Below are 23269 nucleotides of genomic sequence, written 5' to 3'. Positions count from 1 at the left end.
ATTCAATAATAAGTGGTAATGCTAATGCTCCCGCTATGTGGCACTCGCGTCACTGACAAACCAAGCACTAATATCGATAAAGTATCGATACGGCAATATTTATGCAATACAACTGGCGTACTACAAAACAGATGTCGTTAGTCTATTAACGTACTTATTTTGATTCAAACTTTTACACATGATTTTCAAATTTTTCTATATGAACATGAGTGTCTGTTCTCTGTGGTTAAACGTCAAAGCATCATCCGTATGCGTTTCGAGAGCAGTATACAGTGCGTTGGAAGACTTCGGCAATTGGGTTGTTTAGCTATATCATTTTTTTATATCATCTGAAAGATCTACATTTTCTAGGTAAAACGTGATTTTAAAAAAAATTTCCATCGTTGTCTTTCGCTTTTTAAATCAAGATTTAAAACTGCTCGAAATCTGCTCGAAATCGCTACAATGACAGTTCGCCCATATACCAACTGTCATTGTAGCGATTTGGAGCGAACTTTAATTCTTCATTTAAAAATCGAAGGATAATGTACAAAATTTTAAAATATCACGTTTTGCTCAGAAAATTACACTCTTTCAGATGATATATAAAAATCGGAAATCCGTGAATAGCTAAACAACCCAATTCTCGCAGAACAAAGGCCATTATGGTGTCTTCCCGTAGGTTCTATCCTGTACTACACAACTTCGTGAAGAGATGGTAGAGATCCTCCATTTTCGTGAGGTATCCATCCATGTCGTCCCCTTCCGTGTACCGAGTCTCAAACATTCGTTGAAGGAGAGTAACCCTGGTTGAGCCTTCGTGTAGTGTGTGTAGTGTTTGGCCAGGGCTGCTCTCGCTTAATTAGCTGTTCTCATTTTAAGGGTAACTTCAAATTGCAGAATGGTCGCACGAGCTATTTTATCGCCTTCAAACCACTGTCCCCGCCACGGTTTCACCTTCTCCTCGCAAGTGCGGGAGGATCGTTTTTCACGTAAGTCCATAAACCTTCCCGGGATCACAGCACTTCGGTCCGAAGCTCCAGGCTTCGTAATTGGAGTTGTTGAGCTTTCTGAAATTCTTGAGATCTACCTTATCACAGGTTTGGCTCTACTTGCAAAACTTTCAAAAGCTCTCTTCTTGGAGATGGAAAAGACTTCAACTAGTTGCTGGGCCCATAACCTATTTGCAGAGCGTTTAAAATAACGAACCGATCTTGTTGAATGGTAACAGTGGAATGAAAAAAAACATCTTTATTATTACGTTCATGTGATTACTGTGAATAAAATGCTTTCAGTTGATCGATAAGGTAAGTTTGTTTCCTTAACACGGATTTTAAAATTACGCCTAGGATCGAATTCGAGACTCTGGGTACCATCCCGTCTCCGGAAGTACTAATATTAGGTGGTATTCTGTTAATGGCATCTAAGATCGATTTTCAGTATCCTGGATATCATTCTGGTTCAGAAAACAACCATGTCGGGTGGTATTTAGTCGTGTTTCTAACTCTGATTAATCGAAATGTACGTGCAAAACAAGGCTCTACATTTTTCAGTTGTACAATAGTTAACTGACGAACTTTCCCTTCTTCCACATTTTCATATTTTTAAAATTTGGGGTGAATAACATTTTGCAGTGCTGCTAGGACGTTAGTTTTAAAATTCAAATTTTTTGAAACGTTAAAAAAATGCTCAACATTCCTTCAATTTTTGATTTTTTTAAATATAATAGTGTATCTGCTCTATTTTCGTCAGGTTTTACCTATTATCATCAGGGGGCTAAATGATATCCTAGATCGTTAATTTCCCAAGAAGGTATTCGGATATTTCAAAAAGAAACTGAAATCAAATCAACTCTACTGTGAAAGTTCGCATTGTTTTACGACTATACTGCTGTGATTACGGATTAGTGCATTTACTGGTTTCGCTATTAAAATCTTCGTCACAATTTAATTGTTAGAGCTGTCGATAACAAAATTTTCCGATTCAATTAAAACACGATGTGACAAGCAACGGGTGCAGGATTGAAGCACACATAAACTAGACCGTTTGTATTGCAGGCACAAAATAAATAGTCTCTGAAAAAGAGGTTACATAATTATTCCTGGGATTATTCGCTTAGTCTCCGGACCGTTAAAGTTAGATTCGGCGATGTTTCTGCATGGTGTTAGTTTTCGAACCACCGGAGTGCGGAGTCGCTGCTTGCGAGCCTGTTGCCTCCGTCCGTGACCGCCTTGGTAACGAGTGCGTTTGATGGCCCCCAGGGCCACCATAGGACAACCGTGAGTTATCGAACGACGAACTCTTGTCCGAGTCCAAATCGTCCTTGGATCCGGCCTGGCTGCGGCGCCCCTTCGGCTTGCTACGGTTCAATGTGGACTGGCTCTGCGAACGATTCTTCAGCGGACGCGGCAGGGTTGAGATCGGTTTCGCAACCGGCTGTTGCTGTTGCTGCTCGTTGTGGTAGTTGATTTCGTAACCCTCGCGGATGTGCTTCGGTTTCCACGGTGCCAGCACCGAGATGGAGCGAGACACGGTTCGCGACATCGGTTGGAGCTTTTTCGAGCTGTTCAGCGACTCCCGGGAGTATGCCTTCCGGTGAGCGTTGGCGATGTGGGGATGCGGGATGTCACCAACTGCAAAGGGGTAATAAACCACTGTGGACTTGCTTTGCAAGAATGGATTGTCTGACGACTTACCTGTTGTTGCGTGTAGGAAGACGACACTGCGCTGGCTTTGTTGACTAGATTCACCCTCGGTGCCAGAGCTGTCGTGAACACGATCAAACTCCCTGAATTTATAAAAGTAATTGTGTAAAAAATGCCACAGGTCTTTATCTTGATAAATTACCTGGTTAAGCTCCCCCTTCTTTCGAATGATCTGGCCGGTTTCGTTGGTCCTGTCGGGGGTTTGTTACCGTGCTGCTCGGAGCGACTGCGACTTGATCGCTGATAACGTTCCCCTTCCCGATGGTCGACGCTGGTTTCACGTGAACGGCTGTAGCTCTTGCGACCGGTTGACCGATCCGGGCTATACTCGCGTCTCTTCGGTGGATATTTTGCTGGCGACGGTGACCGCACCCGGTGGTTCGTCGAATGCTCGGAAATGTCGTAGAGATCTTTTCGCTGCAATAAAAGATGATTATTTTGTGCTACTCTAGCGAAAGACTTGACGGATAAGTTACCTTATAATCGGTTCGACGATCGCCTTCATCCAGGTTCAACATCGACGTTGATCGATTTCGATTTTCTCGAATTTTCGGTGTCGCTTCCAGATCGTAAGCACTTTGATAACGCTTATCAACCTTTGAAAGCGCAGACTTAGAGCTGAACCAGAAAGAAAATGTTGTTTAAAGTACCAAATAATTTGAAGCATAGCTCATACTTACCGACTAGCTTTACGCGGCACTTTTTCAACGTATTCATTGTCGGTGTCACCGAAGAATCGCAGACTTTTCTGCTGTTTTGTTCCAATGGTAGATTTTGACTCACTGCCTAGCTGGGACTTGGATTCCGACTTCTTCCTGGACAGTCTATCGAAGGATTTGAACCAATCCGATCGGGATGATTTTGCTCCTTCGCTACTCTTGGTTCCCTTGAACGATAGGGATCGTTTCGTTGTCGACGGGCTTGACTTGGGCGTTGACAGTCGACGACGATTGGCGATATCGGGAACCTTAAATCCATGAAATTCATTAGATGAAAAGAACGATCTAAACGAGTCTAAATAACATTTACCCTCAAGCGATCCTCGTATCGAATTTCGTTACTTCGAATACTGCTCTGTCGGGAACCTTTCTTCTCCGAATCGCCCATCAATTTCTTCCTAGTAGAGCTCATGAATTCCTTAACCTGAAATGGAATTAACCTCAATTTCAAATCAACTCACAACAATATGCTAGAAAATATTCTCTGACCTTCGCTAAACCCCCAGACTTCTTCTCCTGTTTCAGCGAAGACTTCAAAATCTTCGGTGGATTCATCGTGTACTCATCCAATCGGGGATCAAATCGACTGCCATCGTCAATGCTGCGTTCCCTATACGAGTATGTCTTCCTCGGTTTGCGGATGCAGTTGTTCGTGTGTGTGCGTTCATTTCTCAAAAAACTTTCACACGCCAGAACATTCTGGCTTAGCGTGTATTTTCTTCTGTGAAAACAAACAAAAATACCATTGAACTCTGGTCCTCAGAACACTAGCTTCTTCAACTCACCCAGTCGGAAATTCACTGTTGAGAGAATCCTTCCGGAAATCGTTCTCGATTCCAGAGTCTCCTTTATCCATCAACTGTCTCGTGTATCCACTATCATGTAAATGTCGGGTGAAGCTCTGCACTTCCTTCCGCTCTACGGAACCCTCCCGATCGAAGGTAGTCCTGGTGGTGCGCACGTCCTCCACATTCTGACCGGGATATTTGAATCGTTCAACGAACTCCTCCGTGAAAGGCTTCCGATCTCGATTGATAACCGTCTTGGTGACGAACGATTCCACGTACCCATTTTTTACGTTCTTTCGTTCGATTAGATCCTCCTCCACCGGGAGTGACACTGGTGAAACGGTGCGTCTTCGCACCGGTGAATCACTGGCCACCCGATCGACGCTTCTTCGTAGCGCACTACTGTGGTAACTTTCGTATCGGGAACCAGCCGAATCTACGGCAAATGTTCTTTCGGGAGATCGTCTGTTTAGCAGCTCCCTGGAGCCAATTCTGTTCCGGATTCGTGATTCTAGTATTTCTCGTCGCTGGCTAAGTTCGTTGAACTCTGGCAAGTACTCCTTACCGTCAGCCTGTCCTCTATAGCTGGTACTGTAGTTGTGACTGTAAAAGGGACGATCCGGGGTCATGTACTTGACGGTTGGCGTAATGCGATCCTCGTCTGAGTTGGTGATCGAGTCGGTTGTCGTCGTTTTAAAGTAGGTGGTTGAGAACCGTTTGTTGTAATCGATTCCCAGCCCCTCATCTTCATCACTGTTGATGTACGGTTGGAATTTGGTACGTGGAAAGTTGTCGGTCTCGTCCAGAGTGTACTTCGGAAGCGGCGGACTCGGACGCTTCATGGTGAGGTAATCCTTGGTGGGCATCATGCTTTCCTCCTGCGTGCACGGACTAGATTTCTTGACGCTGTCGTCACCGACGGTATTGGCTAGGTACTGACTTCGGATGGTGTGCTTGTCCTTGCCCTCATTGCTGCACACAACCTGGGCGTAAACGATGGGCTCACCTGGTCGCGTGTACGAGAAACCGTCGCGAACTATTTGCGGTGGTGGAGGAGAGGTGTGTCGTTCACTGGTCAACTGTTTGACGATATTCTCGACGGTAACTCCCTTCGTGAGGCTCGGTTTCTCCGGTGGTAACTGGGAGCTGTGTAATCTTTCCTGGGATTTGGAGTTCTGACGTAGCAAGGCGATCGTTTCCATTACGGGCTTCGACGGTTGCCGGGTTAGAAAAATCGCAGACTCTGTCTTGCTGTTGAGGTTCAGTGCAGTCAAAGGATCAACAGTGTTCGTGTATTCCACGGGGGAAGCTTCGATGATCGGCGTTAGTGGATCATGTTTCAGCTCCTGTGTGTTTCGTCGAGGCGATCTACGAACTCTTACTGGACGTGTTTGGCCAACATCACTTTTACTGCGTGTAACCGTTTTTTGTGGCTTCGTCTCGACGGAGTCCGCTTTACTTTTTCCGTTAAATAAAGTTAGGAGGTTTTTCTGAGGTTTCTTCGATGCAGCGTCACTGGAACTGCGTGTTACAGTAACTTTTTCGCGTGATTTTCGCGAAGGAAGCGAATTGAATCTGCTGGTCTTTCCGTTGGCGCTGGAACTTCGCGATCTGTCTCGATCGATGCGGTCCGCCTGGGCGAGCACAAACTCTGCCTCCCTGCGGAGGGCCTCTGCCGATAGATTCGGTGGTTCCTTGCGTACGTGAGAATTGGTTGGAAAAGTTCGCGGCTCCGAACGAGATCCTGAAAAAGTTAGAAGGATGAAATCAATTTGCGCGGATAACGATAAAAAAGGTTCTTGTGCATTTACAAGCGTGAAAGCCCCTTCCATTGACTACACATATTTATCATATATCAGTAAAAGCAAAGCAAAATCCAATAGCTCGAAGCAATAAAATTTCCATACACATTCGCTAAGCGATCACTCCCATTCAGAATAAATTTATTACTCCATTTGGACTGGAATGCCCCAGACAATTCCCGAAGATCGTCGAGCAATTTATGCAAAAAAGACCCGGATTTTTTACTTCTCGATGCCTCTCCGTGCCAGCCACCCACTCAGCTCAACTCAATCGCGTCAACGGTTTGTGAAGGTGCATCTTGCGGAGGACTCTCCCCCAGAGCAGGCACTTGTGTTGCCACAGTGCAACCACTTGGCCCGTAATTTACGAGCTACGTGCCAGTAAAAGCTGTTAAAATGTCGTGTAGCAACCGCAAATCAACGCATTCTTCTCGTGCCTACTGCAAACCTACGGGAGCAACAACTCGGCGTTCACGGGCGCCGTTCTCCGGCCGGTTCGATGGGTTATTATTTATGCGATCACTCACTCCGACCGAGAGGCCCCGATCTCTATGAGGGCAACAGCGAGCGCGCAACTAAAGTAGCACTTGTTTGTTTTTGCTTTTCTCCTTTTCAAATCGCTCTGCCCAATCATCACCCACCCATCGGAAGCCCCATCGAAAGCCCAGCGGAGAAGAGTGATGTTTATGTTACGGAAAGTGTGCTTCCGAAGAGCCCGTGGGAGGACCGACTCGGCCCCAGCAGCATAAGTGGGACCTGCTGGGGTCTGCTGGCATAAATCTCAGCCAAAGTGCCGGTTGCTTGTTCGCGCGCGCCACCGACTATGTGTGTATGCTAAGCGAAACATCGACTTAAACGCCAGTACGACCACGCGCCGCATAAGCTATTGAGACCCCTTCCCCCGCCCAAGGCGTAGCCGATAGGCGCGAGATCAATTTTTCTACGGACGTTAATTTATTGGAATCAATCCGAAACAAATCATAGACATCGACGACGGGCAATCGAACTAGGTTTGGTTCATGCTTGCAGTTATTTTTGTGCAACGATTTGCTGGGAAAGTTATTCAATCAGTTGATATTAGTAATCTTGTACGCAAAATTATTTGAAAATTATTTTATTCGCTAATAACCGTGTAAATAATGATCACGCGCACAAATTATACACAGTAAACTATTCTGTAGATAATTTTGTAAGCACATAGAAATTTATTTGTGTTATTGTATGTTTTTGTCGGCAGATCGAGGAGCTACCCTGTTTAAAATAATCGCTTTTGCTTTATTAGCGGTAGAAGGCCGTCAAATCACGTAGGTACTAAAACGCCAGAAAAGGCAACACCGCAAATTAGATTAAGGTTAATATGAGAGCTAACCGATTCAAGCGCCAGCCTGACATTTCAATTCGTTCAAAAGACGAAGCTGTCAAAATTACCTCTTGAAAAGCGATCTTCGGATGTGACAAAATGAGTCATAATTATCAAGTCTATAAGTAACAACGCTCTCAAGAATTGCCTTCCGCCCTTTTTGAGATCTCGCAAAATTAGCTCTGGACGGATTTGATTCCAAACACACTTGAACCATATCCTATCAAAAGAAAAAGAATTATCATGAAGGGAAACTCTCGTAAAAGTATGACCAACGTATTGCTACACGCTGGTTCATTATTTGGCGATAAATCAACCCAAAATCCTGAAATGAGAGCACATTATCGGCAAAGGTCATTTAACTTCCTGTGAACAGTAGAGAATTTAAGTAATGATTGTTTGTATAGCAACCCCTGGATCTCTTTTTCTCATCCACAGAAAAGGGCAGCAGAAAATTCACCTGTAGTTTTGCAAACCTTTAGAATAAACAAATGTTTATATTTAGATTAATTTCTATGCTTTCAGCTACGTCCACTTCCCATAAATTATGATTAGGGCGGAGCTGATGATTGTTATCCCAAGTTAGTGGATGTTCCTCGTTAATGACAGGTTCAGCTTTTTCTGATTCTAAAAGCTGTGGTGAATCATTTTTTCAAATATTATATGCTCTCTTAATTTATGTAAAATTCTTTTTGAAAAGGAGGTTTCTTTACCCATTGGAATCATGCAATTTTATAAACTGCTTTAAGGGGTTATATACCTTTTTGGTCGAGAAAAATGAGGGAAGTTTGAATTTATTTTTAAGTGCATAGCACCATTTTCATTGCATCAATGTGGTATTTTTCTGGAAGTACAGTTTATCAACAACAAAAAATACGTTTGATTTTGAGATATACAAATTATTACTGGAGTAATGGCCGTTTCCCCCAAACGCCTTTTTTGCAGAGGCTTGTGGTAATCATGATAGAGACTCAGCGGGACAACCGAAATCAAAAAACTCATATTATATCATTAGTTTAGAAGTGTGTCGTGTCCTTGAACGATCGCTTTTATGAGTATTTTGTTTTCAGTGCAAACGGGAACATTTTTCCCAAAAAATGCACGTTTTGAGCGCTAAAAATTGCATTAATTTTTTTTTTTTTTTTGCGGCAAAATGTAACTGCATGTTGCAAAAAGCGATCGTTAAAGGACCGGCGAATTTAATAACGAAAATTTAAAAAAAAAAAGATGAAGGAAATCGGTTCAGTAGTTTTCCCGCAATCAGGATCACGGCAAGTCATTTTTTCGGAAAACACTATTCCGAGATAATCGCGTGTAAAGTTTCAAGTTCAGCTTATGCGGCCGTGGCGAGGTGCGCTGCAAATCGCTCTAACTTTCTTCTTATTGCTCAGATCTTTATGAAAATTTGTGAGAATGTTCTGAAGATGTTGTATTTGAAGATAATTACTATAATTAACTAAAAAGGTATATAAACCCTTAATACATCAAATGAGGACCGCAACTCTGTTTGGGATGCGGGTATTATTACTAGTGTAGACAATACCAATATGTAATTTTTTCGAAGTTCGAAAAGTTAACAACAGCTACGGTTTTCAAATCTTTTATCATGTAAGTATTGTGAAGAAAAACCCTGCTGCTTTTTTTTAACATGACTTGGATGGTACTTTCATTATAATCATTTAGTGTGGCAATTTCAATATATAGGGTAGTGAACATTTTCTAAGCAGCTTTAGGAACCGCCTGTGTATTGAGACAAAATACTTGAATTCTGTAAAGTGAAATACAAACATAAATATATCAATATGTTCTCTATCTTTTTCTCCGTCAGCACTTGTTTTCAGTTTTTTGTTTGTTTTTTTTTTTTTCAAAGAGCAAGTTAATCAGAGTTTTCGTTCTCATCATTTAAATTGTCGATATTGATCAAAATTCGGGAGGGGAGATTGAGGCCCGTTTATTTCAACTGATTAAAATAGGCGCCTCTGCTTAAGCCGTTCCTTACCCTATATTTATTCTTTTTGCTTGACTACTTTTCAGAGAGATATTGTTTCCATACGGTTGATCATATGATGAAAATATGCCTTTTTGGTAATAGGGAACAGGAATATGAATTATATTGGTTGAAAATTTACTCTGCAAAGTGAAATTTTTTATTCCTTTTTTCAAGTACTGTTATTACATTGGCAAATTACCTAGTCTTTTGAAACATTTAAGGTTTCATTCACTGGAATAAAATATGTCATATGAGATCATTTCCTCATCAGCTTCAAAATTTCAACGAGATCTCCTGTGCACTTAATTTTCTTGGACATAGTGTGGAACTTTTTTACTAGGTATTTTTCTAATTTTTCTGTTAGAGTTGCTGAAATAATGTCTCTAATTTTATTTTAAGATTTACGAATTTAAAGGAGGCTTGTATTCTTGGAAGAGCTGAATTTAAAACTTCTTTAGGTGAATCGGAACGCGAATACTCCGAATTTTGCAAGCTAATTTTCTCTTAAATTATCAAGACTACCTGCCTGAAACTTTGATCGATTGTTTGCATTGCCGGTGCAGACTGACATTAACGATTTGAGCACTTTTTTAGTGAAAGCTGAGATTTTTTCGCTCAAAACCATGAAAAAAAATATTTAAATTGTATGATAAAGCCACAATCCCGATCAGATGATAATTTCTTGCCAAGGTAACTCCGCAGACTCTAATAGCTGCCAAATCGTACTAATGCTACCACTGAATTCTAAAGCAGGTATTAGACGAAGTAAATATTTGCTATTTTTGGTACGAATTTTATTTTGTGCAAATAAAATTCATAGGTACTAAAGATAGAAAATAAATGGTTCGTCTAATGCCTGCTTAAAAGTAGACTGGCCAGTTAAAGGTAATAACTCAGGCTTGACAACCAGGATTCAAGGTACGATGCTGGCTTAACGAACCAGTCGTCGTAGGTTTGAATCCTAGCTTGGAAGAGACTGTTAGTATAATTAGTATCGTAAAGCTGCCCACGCAATTATCCTGTATACTAGAGATGGTCGGGTACGGGTATTTTTACTCGTCGGGTTTCGGGTAACGCCAAAAAATGTTTTTCGGGATCGGGTCGGGTACGGGTAATTTAAAAACCAAGGCTTCGGGTTCGGGTCGGGTACGGGTTTGAAAAATTCTCAACTGATCGGGTATGGGTCGGGTACGGGTAATTCGATTTTCATGCGTTATGAGAATTTAATTGTTAACTTTTCAAGACTATGCTATCTTGGTCTGGGAGGGAGAAACGCATAAGAAGCTGTGGGAGTGTCAAATGAACCAGAATGAGCTGTCAATTAGAACCAGGAAAAAAAGCATCTTTTAAAGGGTGATTTTTTTGCTATTTGGTTTTTCGTGTAGCTGTCAAAGTCTAATGTACTCAGTCTGGTTTGCCATTTCACCATGAACAGACTTACGCCTGAACAACGCTTACGAATAATCGAATTTCTGGGCCTTAGAACAACTTGCCGAAAATCCACTTTTTCACCGAAAAATTGTTTTCAGTGACGAAGCTCATTTCAGGTTAAATGGGTATGTTAATAAGCAAAATTGCCGCATTTAGATCGAAGAGCAACCGGAGGCAATACAAGAATCGCCAGTGCACCCAGAAAAATGCACGGTTTGGTGCGGTTTACACGCTAGAGGCATCATTGGTCCGTACTTCTTCAAAGATGATCAAAATCGCAACGTTACGGTCAATGGCGCTCGCTATCGAGCGATGATTTCTGATTTTTTTTGACGTAGAGCTACGTTTTTCTTTAGCCTACCACATAGGGATGTAAATAGGAAAACTATTACCGAAAAGGGGACGAAAAATGTCCCTTTTTAAATGCTTATAAATCGGTCGGCGCCAGTAACCAAATCACATCACGTATCTAAGCAGCAGCGAGGTAGCACCAAACGTCTCGATATGCCAGATATGCCAGAAGGCTTCGGCCTTCTTCCCGCAATAAAGTTTTGCTTTATCTTGGCAACAACACATTCTGTGCTGAATCCAAGGAAACACAATCGGTCGCGGCCGTCTTATTTACTGAATGCGAAAACAGCTCTTACAGATTTTGAACAGTAAAATGCCCTTCTCAAGGCAAATAAACAAGTAATTAAAAGTTAATAATTTTTTGGCAGTAACACAAGCATTCTGTGCTGGATCCTAGCAATCACATTCTGTCGCGATCAAAAATTTACTTTATTTATTTAGACCGTTACAAATTTTGTTTTCATTTTATGTCATACACCCCCCCTCCTCCTTCAAAAATCTTGAATATTGGAAGGGGAAGAAAAAAAGCTCAAACCGTTTTGTTCATTTCATTGGTTTTCCGACAGCGTAAATGCTCAATTTAGCAACAAACAAGTCAGGTGACAGCGAGAATGTCGTCGAAAGGCAAGCGAAATAAATAATAATAATAATAAAGTGTTATTTTTCACCATTTATTTAAGTGCAAGTTACAAACGTTGCACACAAACTTTGATCGAGGATATTTCTTTTTTTCGTCTCGGTGTTATTTATTTTTTGGTACCCCCTCTGTTAACTTTGATAACCTTGGACATAAAAAGAATCCGAAATTTGTATCAGCCTTACCTAATCCCCTCACTGTTGGGCAGCACAAAGGCTACGATCAGCATAACCGATTTTGAACAACAAACTGCCCTGTCTGCTAGAACGCCTTAAAAAAGGTGATTAATTCGACTTTACAGGAATAAATTGAAGTCGATTCAATCAATCAACATGACCAGAATTTCGTTGTCTCTCAGCTGCTCAGTTGCAACATGATGCAACACGCAACAGCGAGCAAACGAAATCGCTCGATGTTACAAACCGCAACACTATACGGGTTAAAATCGTTGCGTGTGTGAGAGCACCATCGGTGTTTATTCGCTGTATACAAAAATCAAATGCGAATTGTGGAATAATTGGTCTAAAGAATATTAGAAAATGGTAAAACTAAACAGAAAAACGTGACCTATTTCGTAGCAACCTTTCTATAAAAGAGTGTTTCTGGTAAAACCAGCTACATTCATTAGTCGGATGGTGAGCTGGCTAGACCGTCCACAACGTAGCAGTAACAGCGGATTGCTGTGGATAGCAGCGGGTTGCGCCTGTGGCTACCTTCGAATCAGACAAATCACTTGCCCTGTGGTTGGTCACCATGTCTCAGGAGCAGCGCGGTTCTTCTCACTTCTCAGCGTGTGTCGTCAAAATGCCGTTATTGCCCCACTACTGAGGCACTACTGAGGGGAACCACTGTTGAGGCAGCACAAAGCAAGCATTAGTAGACTTCATGACTCATGTATGAAACACTTACGACAATGCATTTGTTAATAGTGTGCGTAGTTCTACGTCAGTTATGCGGTCGTGTCTTGGATACAACCTCCTACTTTTTGCCGGAAATGGAAGAGCTGGCTCTTGTTGACATGTGGTTTCAGCAAGACGGAGCAACGCGCCACACATCGCGCGAATCATTGGACATATTGCGGAATGAGTTCGGTGAGCAATTCATCTCACGAAATGGACCGGTGAATTGGCCGCCTAGATCATGCGATTCAACACCGCTAGATTATTTTTTGTGGGGCTACATTAAGTCTCTCGTCTATGCGGATAAGCCAACAACAATTCCAGTGTGGCGTCGTCACGAATTGATACCTTTTCAACGGTGATAGAGCTGATGGTGACATGCGACGATGAGTTGGTCCATGTCAAATGAAAACGAATTTGGAATGGAAAGGATAAGGCAAAAAGGAATTATTCCTTGTTTCGGCCCTTTCGTACTTTCGTACACCTTTTCTTGCACAGCGTGATTGCGCATGCACCCACGCGTAGGAACTTGAGGAAGTATATTTTATTAGTATGTGAGTTAGGTACTTGTTATCCTGCTTATCCTGCGTGGGGTTGTATCGTTTTTTGTTTACCTGTTTTTAACGTAAAATAAAGAAGCTTGTTTTTAGAGATAAGATTGTGTTAGTATTAAACGCGTGGAGGTAGAGAATGCTTACCGACGCAACGTATTCAAAGTAACAAGTTTAAGAGAAAAGGAAAAATTCTTATCGTCTCTTTTAGATTTGTATCAACATTGAGGGTAGAAAAACCCGATAAGTTTGTGTATGTTCATAAATTATGTTTCTATCTTTGTTTGATAGACTAAGGTAAGGGCTAGGAGATGATTGCGTCCCATTTTAGGACAAATACGAATGTAAAACTACCTAGCCAGCATTTAGAATAGTATTTGTGAAATTTACCACCTAAGCTGAAATTTTGTACATATTTTTTACTATATAAGCTAAGTTTTTTGAGAATAAAATTTAGTATCAATTGAAAATTGAGACTCACTTGTTTCCTGTTCCAAGAATTACATCCCGAACTCCTTTCAAGTAAAAGCGGTTTTCCTGTGCTAAGAAAAACTTTTGTTGACCCGTTCCTGTTCCACGGAACGTATAAAGAGAGGTACCTTCGCCCTTTTGGTCACAACAAAAACGCGTTCACATCCAGCCTTGGAAGACAACATTACACGCGTTATTCGCGAGATACCAGCCGAAATGCTCGAAAAAGTGACCCAAAATTGGACTTTTCGTATGGACCATTCAAAACGTAGCCGTGGCCAACATTTGAATGAAATTATCTTTAAAAAGTTAATGGCATAAACCAATTTATCGGCTCAAATAAAGATTTCATACAGTTTTGTAATTTTTATGTGTTTTTTTTTTAAAGAAAAACCAAATTCTTAAAAAATCACCCATTATTACTTCATTTGTTTGATTGATAGGATTTTTTAAAAATATACGTACAAATTCAGTGGATTACGGTTTACTTATCCCACGAACAAAGTTAACTCTAGGTTATGTTTATTGATTACCTTCTAGTTCTGTAAGTATAACAAATTTTAAATTGCTAGCTATTATTATTTTATAACGTTTTACCACAGACAAACAGACGTGCCTCTTCGAAGAAAAATCCTGAAAAATCTCCGTCTTTATTCGAAATGTTACACTCATGCGCCAGCATGTGAACTTATTGCCTACTAACTTATTCTCGTAAATCTCCCACGATTCGATCCCATTTAAAAAAAAATCTGACTGATAGTGACAATAAAGTAATGTAATGCTTTGATAACCTTTTATTCAAAATTTTAACAAAAGTGTGTACACTAGAGATGGTCGGGTTTCGGGTTTTCAAACTCGAAACCCGAACCCTACCCGTACCCGTCGGGTTCGGATCGGATTCAGGTTTGGAAAATTTTGAAAGTGTCGGGTTCGGGTTTGGTGAAAAAAATTCGGGTTCGGTTTTCAACCGAAAAAAAAAACCGGGTACGGGTCGGGCACGGGTTAGAAAAAAGCCAAATCCGACCATCTCTAATGTACACCCAAATGCTGAAATCCAATGGATTCAAATCGGAAGAGGATGCAGGCCATTTAGAGGTACTGATAAACAAAGTAAATTTTCCATGCACCACTTCTGAATAATCAATGCAAGGTCTAATGCGCTGGCACTGAATCCTGTTGAAAGCAGAAAGTTTCTTCAGGCAGCAAGTGGTCTTTAATGGTTCTCTTTATTAATTTTTACACCCCCATCGATGAACGGCAGTGGAAACTTTCCTCTTTTGGATATTGCTCCCTGAACCATCACAGCTAAAGCATTCTGGAATCATTCCACTTTTGTTTTATTGGTTGGAATATCACGGAGACGGTCGGAATATTATCTCCCAGGCGGTCTCGAGGTACGACTCTGGCCTAACAAGCCAGTCGTCGTGAGTTCAAGTCTCGGCTCGGGAAAGACTGTTGGTGTCAGTAGGATCGTAGCGTTAGCCCCGCAATTGTCCTGCACACTTAACAGTTGGCTGCAAAGTCTGTGTATAAATAAAACAGAAGGTGGAGTTCCGAATCGAAATATAGCAGCACCAAGGCTCTGCTTTGCTATATCACGAAGACATGCTCCATATACACGGTCATTCTCCTTTTTAAAGCAACCTTCAACGTAAACAGTTTTTCAAAAAATATGCTGTGAGCAGCGTGCGTCTTCAGTAGCAATCGAGATCTGGCAACCTTGTTCGCAATATTTCAGGGAGATGATCTGTAAATCGTTTGTTTCTCAAGAGCTCCGTATCCAAGGTTATTTTTATTTATTTTATATATAGTGTTCTGACATAAGATTCTTTAGTCCCTCGATAAGTAATGTCGCTTGTGTGCCTATTGTGTACGAGGTAAATCATGTTGCGCAAAAGATCCCAAGCACTAGAGTCGATTTGCGCGATTCGACTAGAAAATTGCTTTGAGAATCATGATCTAGTAGACCCACCTTTATTTTGAGCTTTGTTATGAGCAAAAACTGCCAAAAGAAAAAACAGACTACACTGAACCAAATTGCTTGCACATGAATGTATTATCATTACTTGACTTAAGCCCCATTCACGACTACGAAGCTCAAAGAGTTTTTTTTTTTTTAATGGTGGGGATTTGTTAGTAGCTTAAGTATTTATGATAAATATTAGTAAATAATGAGTATGTGTGTCCAATCACAAATTGTGACTTCTCAACACTGTTAGAAATTTGTAATTTTCATTATTAGGATTTGTTTGCTTTCGCAATTAGGACTTATCGTCAGAAAAGGGGAAGTAAACTTACAACTAACTTAATTGTTAACTTATTGGCTACAAAGAGAGCTTATCGTAGCAATTGAGGATTGCCACGATTTTTGTCGAAAATTGTTAATAATTTTATTTGACATAGCTTCTAATGGTTCAACACCAGTAAGTCTATGTAATTCGAGTGTACAAAACCAAGGAGGACGCTTCAAAATCATTTTCAGAATTTTATTCTGAATCCTTTGGAGCGTTTTCTTCCTTGTTGAACAGCAACTTGACCAGATCGGTACAGCATAAAGCATTGCTGGTCTAAAAATTTGTTTGTAAATCAAAAGTTTGTTCTTGAAACAAGGTTTAGAATTCCTGTTAATGAGAGGATATAAACATCTCGTATATTTGATGCACTTGGCTTGTATACTCTCAATGTGCTCTTCGAAAATAAGTTTTTTATCGTAAATTAGTCCCAAGTACTTAACCTTGTCAGACCAACTTAAAATAACCCCATTCATCTTGACAACGTGATTATTGTTTGGCTTGAGGAAAGAAGCCTTATGCGGAAAAATTATCATTTGAGTTTTAGAAGCATTGGGAGAGATTTTCCACTTTTGCAAGTAGGAAGAAAAAATATCTAAACTTTTCTGCAATCGACTGCATATGACACGAAGACTTTTTCCTTTTACGGAAATGCTTGTGTCATCGCAGAACAATGACTTTGTGCATCCTGGAGGCAAATCAGGAAGATCTGAAGTGAATATGTTGTACAGGACTGGACCCAAGACTGAACCTTGAGGTACACCTGCTCTGACAGGAAATCTATCAGATTTGGAATTCTAATAGACAACCTGCAGAGTTCGGTCAGTAAGATAATTTTTTAAAATTTTGATTAGGAAAATTGGAAAATTAAAAGTTTGCAATTTCGCAATCAAACCTTTATGCCAAACACTGTCGAATGCTTTTTCTATGTCTAAAAGAGCAGCTCCAGTGGAATAACCTTCAGATTTGTGAGCTCGTATCATATTAGTAACTCGGAGCAATTGATGAGTTGTGGAATGCCCATGGTGAAATCCAAACTGTTCATTTGCAAAAATTGAATTTTCGTTGATGTGTGACATCATTCTGTTAAGAATAATTCTCTCAAACAGTTTACTTATTGAAGAAAGCAAACTGATTGGTCGATAAGTTGAAACTTCTGCTGGGTTCTTATCCGGTTTTAAAATTGGAGTAATTTTTGCATTTTTCCATAATTTGGGAAAATATGCAATTTTGAAGCAGCAATTGAAAATTTTTACTAAAAATTCCATTGTGCTCTCAGGGAGATGTTTGATATGTATATTAAAGATTCCATCGTCACCAGGTGCTTTCATATTTTTGAAATTTTTAATAATTGATTTAATTTCATTCAAGTTAGTTTCAATTATTTCTGCAGGTAAAAAATTCTGGGAAGAAATTAAATCAAATTGACGTGTGACTTTATTTTCAATTGGACTCACAAAATTCAAATTTGAGTTATGAACACTCTCAAACTGCTGAGCAAGTCTTTGAGCCTTTTGTTCATTGGATACAAGAAAACGTTCACCATCTTTTAAAACTGGAATAGGCTTTGAAGGTTTCTTAAGAATTTTCGACAGCTTCCAAAATGGTTTTGAATATGGTTTCAATTTTTCAACTTTAGTCTCAAAATTTTGATTTCTCAGAAGAGTAAATCTATGTTTAATCTCTTTCTGTAAATCTTTATAAATAGTTTTAAAAACAGGGTCACGAGAACGTTGATATTGACGTCTGCGGACATTTTTCAAACGAATTAGAAGTTGAAGATTTTCGTCAATTATTGGTGAATCAAATTTCACTTGAGCCTTTGGAACAGAATAATTCCTGGCATCAACAATTGCACATTTTAATGCTTCCAAAGCGGAATCAATATTCACTTCGTTTTGCAAATCAAGCTCATTATTGAAATTTCTCTCAATATGAGTTTTGTATCTTTCCCAATTAGCCTTGTTATAATTAAGAACAGAGCTCATAGGGTTTAAAACTGATTCATGTGATAAAGAAAAAGTTATTGGAAGATGATCAGAATCAAAGTCAGTATGTGTGATCAAATCACTACATACATGACTTTGATCTGTAAGCACCAAATCAATTGTTGAAGGGTTTCTTACAGAAGAAAAGCATGTAGGACTATTCGGAGACAAAATAGAATAGTATCCTGAAGAATAATCATTGAATAAAATTTTGCCATTGGAATTACTTTGAGAATTATTCCGTGAACGATGTTTAGCGTTAAAATCGCCGATTATGACAAATTTCGAACGATTTCTGGTGAGTTTTTGTAAATCACCTTTAAAATAATTTTTGAGCTCGCGTGTGCATTGAAATGGTAAATATGCTGCGGCAATGAATAAAATCCCAAGTTCAGTTTGAACTTAAATTCCCAAAGTTTCAATAACTTTCGTCTCAAGATGGGGAAGAGCACGATGTTTGATTCGGCGATGAATAACAATTGCAACTCCACCGCCGGAACCCTGAATCCTATCATATCTATGAACAACGTAATTGGGATCATATTTTAATTTTATGTTAGGTTTCAAAAATGTTTCAGTAATAATTGCAATATGCACATTATTTACTGTTAAAAAATTAAAAAGCTCATTCTCATTGGCCTTCAATGAGCGAGCATTCCAATTTAATATTTTAATTGTTTTATTTAAAATCATTGCTAAATTTTAAATTAGAAACAATTTTAATAGTAAAATTTGTGCCTATTTGAATGGCTTCAAACATTGCTTTTGCCTGCAACATGGCGTTCATAAGATCGAACATTGCCTGTTGCAAAAAAGAAAGTTTACCTGCCGTAATAGGCCCCAGGCAGTTGACATTAGAAAAAATATTTTCGGTAGCGATATTAGCTGGGGTAACAGGTGTACAATTATTTTCTAGCGTGTTTTGCTTACCCATATTAGCGGTCATTTTCGAACTACCAACATTAGGCGGTAGAATGTTCGAACTACCTGTAACCTGTGCATAAGTTAAACGGGTATGCAAAGGAGTAGGTGAACTATGCGTCACTGGTACGCTTGGAGAATTTTGTTTTGAAGTTTGTTTTGAATTTTGTTTACCTTGCCTTGCCTTAACAATTGCTAAACGGACTGGGCATTGATAAAAATTTGACATATGGTTGCCGTTACAATTCGCAAATTCGCGAAATTCGCAATTCGAAAATTTTTACTCTCTTTCACAGGACATGTGTCCTTTTTGTGAGAAGAGTCTCCACAATTAAGACATTTTTGGTCCATGTTACAGAATTTGGAACCATGGCCATTATGTGGGAAGTACGGCATTGGGTGATATGCTTTTCACCTCCGCCATACTTCCTATAAATTTCCCACTTTACACGCACATTATACAAAGCATGTGCCTTTTCAAAAAATTTTAAGTTGTTAACCTCATTGCGGTTAAAATGAATTAAATAATTAACAAGGGAAATTCCAGTTTTTTGACTGTTTTCGCCTCGTGATTTTTGTTTCATTAGAATTACTTGGGTAGAGGCTATGCCAAGTAATTCTGTTAAAGTAAGTTTGATCTCATCAACGGTTTGATCGTTGGTGAGACCTTTCAAGACAACCTTGAACGGCTTGGCGTTCTTTGTGTCATATGTAAAAAATTTGTACATCTTGTCAGTTAAATACTGAACAAGACGATCACGACCCTTTACTGAGTCGGCTAATAAGCGGCATTCACCTCTACGGCCAATCTGATAGGTAACTTTAACGTCAGAAACAAACGTTGAAAGTTCCTTTTTGAATATATTAAATTCAGAAGAAATAGTTACCACAATAGGTGGAACTTTCTCCTTTTTTAAAGATTTTATATTTTGTATAGTTTCATTATTGGTAACTTCCATTTCACCAGCTTCTTGCTCAGGCAAAATATCAAAAGGATTGTCACTACAGACACTCGATGTGACAGAAAGAGATTCCTCTCTTTTCCTCCCCGCAGCGATGCGAGGTTTCTTTTTCCGTCCAGCCATTTCAGGTGATACGAAAAAAGTTAAAACAAATGTTAAATTCAAAAGTAGGTAGTCTTGAGAAAGACTGATGGGAAATAACTTTCAGGTAGTCTTTAAAAGACACACTGACAAAACACAAACTTTGAAGCTATAGGCAGTCAAAGACCAGTCCGCAAGCAACCGAAAAAACGTCTGATCTGTAGGACAGTTCAAGACGCACTGAAGCTCAAAGAGTTTTTAAAAACTGCTCACACTCACGTAAACTCTCATATAGATTGTCAGAATATGCGTGTTAACAAAAGTAAAAATATTTCTTTCCTTTACTCTCTTATGCAAAAAAATTTAGAAAATATCAGCAGCTATAACAACGAGTCCCGAATAACGAATGTACCTCATTTTAGAACTGATTATCATCTTTTGCTTGCGCAGTTCAAACACATAAGAAAAAGTATGCTTTTCAGAAGAACAATTTACACTTAACAGTTAAAAATAGCATGATTGTTATTAACTATGGGAAAGATTTTAGACGCGCACATCGGAAGCGAAACGGTGTGTAACTGAATCGTTCCTCAACCCATTCCCGGCGGAGAGAAATCAATTTTTACCTCCAAAAATGAACTTCAAACTCATATTACTCATCATTGCATATTAAAGATTAATCTGTTCTCTAACCATACTAGTTTCATTCAATAGTTTCATCGTGCAAATTTTCAAGTATAATTTTTAACCTTAACACCCGCCGTAAATGGGTTACCGGGGCTTCCCTGGATGATTCTTTTTCACATATGCGCTTGAATTCATGCTGTCAACTATGGACAAATATCACTAAAAATATAAATGCGAAATCATTCATTGATAATATTTTTTTACCAGTGTGCATAGCGAATCATATCATTTGACGTAAATTGTCAGTGCATCGAGTATTTCGAATGATTTGCAAAATTTCACCCGTCTAATACTTTTGAATAGTTAATCATCTAATAAAGGCTCCACGATTCCGTTCAGTGTAACGACGTCTGACGTTACGTTCCCCAGCAGAGCAACCGATAAAAATTCAGCGACGCCAGCGACATTACCTATCTACACGCTCGTGAAAAGTAACACGGCGAATGAATTAGTTTTAATTCAATTTCATAAGTTGCATGGAAACGTCAAAAAATGAATACCGCATTTGGTGATTCTGTGTAATCTTTACATTGATTTTAGATTAATCTAGAATAACTCATTTTTGAATTTACCACTATAACTCAATTTTGAGTAGCAAGCATGAAAAAACGACACCATTATTTGACACGAGTGAAAAGGCGGCACCATGGTTCAACATTTGTGCGCCATTATTTAGCCTTTGCGGCCGTGTTATCTGTTCTTGTGGCTGTTTGAGTGATTCCAAAAAATGAGAAGATCGCTGGGAAGGTGGTCACGGACATTTTAAAAAGCTTTAAGGTACACATATAAACTTTTTTCATTATTCATTCTAAAGAACCAAAAGTTTTCAGGTTGTTCGTGTCATCAGAAAAATTGTGGGGAACTAAAATATCAAGTGATTATGCATCACAAAAAAAGAGCAAAATATACTTAAAAAATAAATATAATTAGACACCGTTCAGATTTTGTTTGTTTTATTCTGACTGTTACCGGCAAAAACCTCCCTCTCTACGCTTACATCGCATTTCAAACTGAGTGGTTTTCAATTCTTAAAGTGAGTACTTTTAAATTCTGAAAATGGTTAGTTTTAAATTCAAAAATGAATATTTTTCTATTCAAAAATTTGATAGTTTCAAAATCTAAATCTGTGTAGGTTTTAATTTTAAAATTGAGTAGTTTTAAATTCAATAAATGGATAATTTTGTACACATAAACTGATATTTTTTAAGAACTAAATGAGTTTTATTAAACACAAAAAATGAGTTAAATTGTATACAGCATTCTGAATAATAAATACACAGTGTTTGCCCATACTATGGTTACACAATTTTGAATAACAACAGAGTTACTCAATTTTCGTGTTGTTCCACTTTTTATGAAAATGAATTGTTTTCTAATCATTTTTGAATTCATTTTAGGGAGCGTGTAGGGACTGCCAACCGAGCTGGATTTAATCGGATACGTTCTTTAACCGCTTTGATCATCGCTGCTATCCACACACTACATTTTTTACCCGGCCAGTTTCCTCGCGTCGTTTGATGATCCTGTTAATGAATAATCTGCTGAAATTCAGTTGTGACAGTTTCCTTCCGATTTGCATGTTGTTTTTCCAGTTAGATGCAAAATTTTGATTAGTTCTCACTTGAACCCATTGCAATTTTCCTCTAAAAAAAGCGAAATACTGCCTTTATCACTTGCGAGTGAACTCTAAATAGGTATGTGTCACAATAAAACCGCTGATTGACAGGTTAGATATATAAAAAGCCTCGAAGAATGACAACAAGTATTACCCAGAACTCCGCCGCTAGTGCCGCTGCAACATCTAACTTTTCAGCCTTACATTTCAGAGAAATGGTGTCTTCAGCAAAGTTGTAGATAATGTTGTCACAAAAAACCTTGGTCAAGACACTTCTTCTAACTTCTTATGGTTTGGAGATATTCCGTTTCGTATCAGACTTGTCCTTAAAGCATATTTTTGTATATCATCGAAATACATAACTTTCTAGAAAACACAAAAGATATAGCTTCTTCACAGACCGGAAAAAACTACCTCGAAATTGTAAACTTTACTCTTCAAATACTATTTTTTGACACACTGTCTTCAGAAGATTTTCTTAAATATCTGAAAAACTGTGGTACAGTCAGGTTTTTTTTTACGCGGGGGATACGTACCTCGTAAAAAAAAACGCGTTAATTCGAAAATCCGCGTAAAAAACCGCGCTAATTCAAAAACCCGCGTAAAAGAAAACCGCGTTAATTCAGAAATCCGCGTAAAAAAACCACGTTTTTTTTTAAATCCGCGTAAAGTAGTCCAGCAAGGAGGGCTTTAGAAAAAAACCCGAGACACTCTAGAACCAGTATTTAATACAGTATTTGATTGTCCTCTCTGACGGTCATTCCGGATCTTTCGGTGGGCGGAGAGTATTTTTTGGACTATGTCTTTTACTAGATAAACACTTAAACGTTTCTGGTCCCAAACCCACCTTAATTCGGAAATTCGTAAAAAAATTTTTGAATTAGCGCGGTATCGCGTAAAATAAACCGCGTTAAATAAAAAATCCGCGTAAAAAAACGCGTTAATTCAAAAATCCGCGTAAAAAAAACCTCGTAAAAACCGCGTATAAAAACGCGTAAAAAAAACCTGACTGTATTTAAAAGGCAATAGTGTTCAGCATAT

The 23269-nt window shown here is 39.2% G+C and overlaps 1 protein-coding gene across 2 annotated transcripts in view; it reads right to left on the bottom strand.

Moving 5' to 3' along the window:
- Positions 1–1831: 1831 nt before the first annotated feature.
- Positions 1832–23269, bottom strand: part of LOC129723503 (uncharacterized) — a 131965-nt gene continuing 110527 nt past the window's right edge. For both annotated transcript variants that reach the window (XM_055677756.1, XM_055677758.1), the window contains 8 exons: positions 4189–5935; positions 3893–4124; positions 3714–3827; positions 3365–3651; positions 3161–3302; positions 2827–3101; positions 2676–2767; positions 1832–2612 (listed from right to left, as the gene is read on the bottom strand). In XM_055677756.1, coding sequence (XP_055533731.1) covers positions 2116–2612; positions 2676–2767; positions 2827–3101; positions 3161–3302; positions 3365–3651; positions 3714–3827; positions 3893–4124; positions 4189–5935 — 3386 coding nt within the window. In that variant the 3' untranslated portion in view covers positions 1832–2115. The remainder of the gene's footprint in view (positions 2613–2675; positions 2768–2826; positions 3102–3160; positions 3303–3364; positions 3652–3713; positions 3828–3892; positions 4125–4188; positions 5936–23269) is intronic.

The sequence above is a fragment of the Wyeomyia smithii genome, chromosome 2 (assembly GCF_029784165.1).
Source record: "Wyeomyia smithii strain HCP4-BCI-WySm-NY-G18 chromosome 2, ASM2978416v1, whole genome shotgun sequence".
Lineage (NCBI taxonomy): Eukaryota > Metazoa > Arthropoda > Insecta > Diptera > Culicidae > Wyeomyia > Wyeomyia smithii.
Note: the sequence above shows the minus strand (reverse complement) of the source record. Positions and strands in the feature narration are given on the sequence as shown.